The following is a 4,280-nucleotide window of genomic DNA, read 5'->3' on the forward strand; positions in this document are numbered from 1 at the left end:
GCCTCCTGGGTTCAGGCAATTCTCCTGCCTCAGCCTCCCGAGTAGCTGGGATTACAGGCACGCGCCACCATGCCCAGCTAATGTTTTGTATTTTTAGTAGAGACGGGGTTTCACCATGCTGACCAGGATGGTCTCAATCTATTGACCTCGTGATCCACCCGCCTCGGCCTCCCAAAGTGCTGGGCTTACAGGCTTGAGCCACCGCGCCCGGCCCAAGGTGACTTGTTAAGCTGGAACCCTGCCTCACTCAACAGACCCTGGTGGACTGCTCACTGGGGGCACATATTAAGTGTCCGTCGAACAAGCTTACACATCCAAAAAAATTTTCAGTTTTTATTACTTTGGGAGGCTATACAATTATTTTAGCAAGGTAGTCCCTCTTCAAAACATTTCTGGAACTCTTGCCATTGGGAATGGCCTTCAGAGCTTGCTGACTCTGAAGAAAATCAGTCCCCTTCCTTTATACTCACGAAACATTTTATTTTTTTCCTTCTTTTCACAGGTGTTGATCGTGAAACATTTTCAACCAAAAATAGTAGAGCCAAATTTGAGCATTGCCAACCTCCACCCACCTCCCTACATCACATGGATTTGTTCCAAACAACTTCTGGCCCGACAAGCAAGGAAACATTCCCTCAAAATATGAAGACTTGCCATCACTAACATTGTGTTACAGGCTCTTAAGACAATTTCAAATGGAAATGAAACAAAGTTTTGCTAATGCTAGCATCACTGAAATAAGTGTAGTATCTCAAAAGGCTCCTATTTGATGGTGAAGACTTAAGTGTGTATGTTTAGGCACAGGTTTTATTTTTCAAAGAATATTTCATCTTGCTATTTGTTGAATGAAACTTTAAGGAATAAAATGTGTCTCTGTTCCTCCACATTGCAAAATGGGATTATCATCTTCCGACTGACTCCATGAATGCCAAGATCACTGAAAACTAAGCTTAATGACTGTTGAATCAATTTACAAAGATGTAAGATCTGCTTTAATAACTTCATAAGAATATTAAGCTAGAAACACCCTACCCAGAAACCGCAGCATCCTTTCCAAGGAAAAGGTTCTATCATTTAAAAGACTGATGACACAAACACGACAAAGGGGCAGGTCCTCATGTTGCTTAATACGTATTGAGCACCTGCTGGGTGTTCTGCCCCATTCCAGGTAACCGAGGGACAAGAGAAAGAAAAGGACACAGCCGTAGAACTCAAGCTTTCAAAATCATTCCTGACAACCTCTTGCCATAGCCCTGAATACATTCATAATCACCCACGCCTAGTGAAGCAGTTTACCCGAATGTCTGTTTACCCTCTCGAATTGCTTCGGGGGAAGGCAAATGTCTTCAACCTCATATCATCCCTGTGGGAGGGGAGAAAGGTTGATCTTCCCCATCCCAAGGCTGAGAAAATTGAGGAAGCAGCGAGGTAAGGAGTAGTCCACACCTTTCCCTTCCCTTCTTGGGCAGCATCAGAGGCAAGAAGCCAGAATTTCTGACATCCCAGTCCGAAGCCCACTACTTCAGTGAAAAGGTAGAATCAAACTCCAGCTCCTTCCTGCAGAAACGCTCACGGACTCAGACACCGCCCGGCCCCATCTCCTGGGAGCTGCAGGTGGAGGCACCGTAATGGTGGACTGAGGCGGCGGAGGGGAAAGGTGGGGTGCGCTCGCGTGCCCCCCCCCGCAGTACCCCTCGGTCCCGATAAGTCGCTGCCAAGGCAACCCGAGGCCACAGGGCAGGGGACCCCTACTCCCGTACCTTCGAGTACTCCTGAGCCAGCTTCTGGTACTTCCCCTGCAACTCAGCCGAGGCCATGGCCTCCCCTGCCCCGCCCAGGCCAGGCCGCCCAGGCGGCTCAGCCTGTCTCCCGCCCCCAAACCCAGACAGGCTCCGGGGTACAGCTCAAGCAGTCTCTGCCTTCTTGGCCACCGCCGCCGCGCCTCCTCCTCCACTTCCGGGTTCGCGGGGTGGGAGGAAGGCGGAGTGGAACCGGGGGCGGAGCGACTACAGAAGGCGGGGCGACGTCTGGCGTCACCGCCCCACTCTTCGCTCTCGAGTACGTGCGTGCGAATCCTCGCCGGCGTGCCTGGGCTGTGCCTCTGGGACCGGGGGCGCCATCTTGACGCATGGTCCAAGATGGCGACCTGGAACGCAGAAGTAAAGAAGAGGGGAAGAGAATCGTGAGAGCCAATAGAATGGGCGGAGGACCTAGGAGAGGGACGATAATTGCGAAGAGCAGAGGGCCGGAAGAAGAAACATTCTAAGCACATCAAGAGTTCTGGCTGACTCTACGCGCCCCCTGGTTCCCATGGCAACCGCCTGGCGCTTGATGGTTACGTCTTTCAGAAGCAGCATGGAAAGATTTGTGTATTCGGCTATTTTGTTATCCGCATATGATAGCACAAGATGTGCTATGCACTGTAAACTCTGAGACCTCCCCCAAATTTGTAACGTTTGCTGCTGCCACTGTCCCCGGCTCCAAACCTTCACTGTCTTTTGTATTTTGACATTGACATTTCTTTGTGTCCGTTGTCTGCCCACTCCTACCCCTTTACACGTACCACATCAGAGGTTTTTTCAGTAGATTGAGTAAAAAACCTTTAAGATATTTCAGGTATTGATTCCATCTATGCATTCATAGTGATATGAACAGAAAAAAAAAGATAATTGAAGCAAAAATAATATGCCTGAGACACTTTAGGCGGATTTTGCTTGAATGAAAAGCCTGCCTCATTCATTTAAATTTTTTAAAGATAGTGTTCTAGGTATTGTGTGCATTGAAACATTAAAACGTTCATTAATAGAGAAACTGATAAATATAGAATATGTTTGTTCAGAAATTACAATATGGCAGTTTAATAACCTAGATCTATATATATCTGTATATATCAACATGGCAAAACCATGTTAAATGTAAAAAGCAAACTGCAGTATACTATAGTATGAAAGGTTACATTTTAAAATGCAAAGTTACATTTTAATTGTTCATGGACACGTGCTAAAAAATACAGAAACAAGAACTGGAAGGGAACACGTCAAATTCTGCATAGTAGTTGCCTTCAGTGAGAAAAAGAGAAAGGAAAAAAAAGAGAAAGGAGATGAAACTGAAGAGGACAAAGGAGCACAAACTTTCTCTTTATATCTTTAATTTTTTAAAGTAAGTATATGAAGATTTTAACTTTTATTATCTGGGTAATAGGTACAGGAATTTATATTGGCACTTTAGAATGCTTGAAAATTTTCATGATTCAAAAAGTATTAATGCTATTTTTGACTATTAGTAAGCCAGGAATTTATAGTGAAGGGCTGAGCCTATGTGCATTTTCAGCCATTGTAGTGTGTAAGAGAATTACAGACTTTTAAAAATGTTTATAGTTTTCAGTTTGCTCATAGCCAGATCCCACTGTCCAGCAAACTTTCAGAACAATAATTTTTAAAATTATTACTCTTAGTTTTCTATGGCACCACCAAGAGGCAGAATTAAATATTGTATCTCAATGGTATGTAAAATAATGGAATTTTTTATTTAAAAAGTCGCCATCCCAGAAATAACATTCCAAAGAAGGAATGTGCAATGTTAGCCAGAGAGCCTATAGAAGTTCATTTTACTGAATTTAGAATTTTAATTTGCACTACTGAATCCGGTTGCTGTATGAGGATGCATTGTTTTAAACTCCCAATTGATAAATGTGAATACATTAAAATTAAGACTCTCTTACCAAAAAGACACCATGAAGCAAGTGAAAAGGCAAGCCACAGGGTGAAAGAAGATATTTTCAACATACATATATCCAACATAGAAAGGTCTCTTATCCAAATACATAAAGAGCTCTTACAAATCAATAAGGAAAAAAGGCAACCAAATAGAAAAATGGTCAAGAGACTTCAACAGGCACTTCACAAAGGGAGGTAGACAAATGGCCAATAAACAGGCAATAGGGTATTCAGTTCCATTAATAATCAAGAGGAAGTGAAAGTCAAACCACAGTGATACACCATTGCACACACCACACAAATAGCTAAAATTAAAGAGACAAGTGATAGTGGGGCTATGAAACAAGAGAAACTCACATAAAATGCTGGTAGGAACGTAAACTGGAACAGTCAATTAGAAAAAAAAATCTGGTGTTATGCACTCATTTGAAAAGATACGACTCGCCGGGCGCGGTGGCTCAAGCCTGTAATCCCAGCACTTTGGGAGGCCGAGGCGGGTGGATCACGAGGTCAAGAGATCGAGACCATCCTGGTCAACATGGTGAAACCCCGTCTCTACTAAAA

At 43.9% G+C, this 4,280-nt stretch overlaps 1 protein-coding gene across 6 annotated transcripts in view; it reads right to left on the bottom strand.

Moving 5' to 3' along the window:
• The window catches only part of PPP1R21 (protein phosphatase 1 regulatory subunit 21), an 87,833-nt gene extending 85,846 nt beyond the window's left edge, over positions 1-1,987 (bottom strand). For 2 of the 6 annotated variants that reach the window (XM_017548521.2, XM_017548520.2), the window contains exon 1: positions 1,761-1,987. In XM_017548521.2, coding sequence (XP_017404010.1) covers positions 1,761-1,817 — 57 coding nt within the window. In that variant the 5' untranslated portion in view covers positions 1,818-1,987. Of the gene's footprint in view, positions 1-1,032; positions 1,182-1,296; positions 1,381-1,446; positions 1,470-1,760 lie in introns of those variants that run through there. The other 4 variants (XM_017548519.2, XM_037745725.1, XM_037745724.1 and 1 more) reach the window with 4 other exon arrangements.
• Between the last annotated feature and the right edge of the window lie 2,293 nt (positions 1,988-4,280).

This window comes from Cebus imitator, unplaced genomic scaffold (genome assembly GCF_001604975.1).
Source record: "Cebus imitator isolate Cc_AM_T3 unplaced genomic scaffold, Cebus_imitator-1.0 Scaffold209, whole genome shotgun sequence".
In the NCBI taxonomy this organism is placed as follows: Eukaryota; Metazoa; Chordata; class Mammalia; order Primates; family Cebidae; genus Cebus; species Cebus imitator.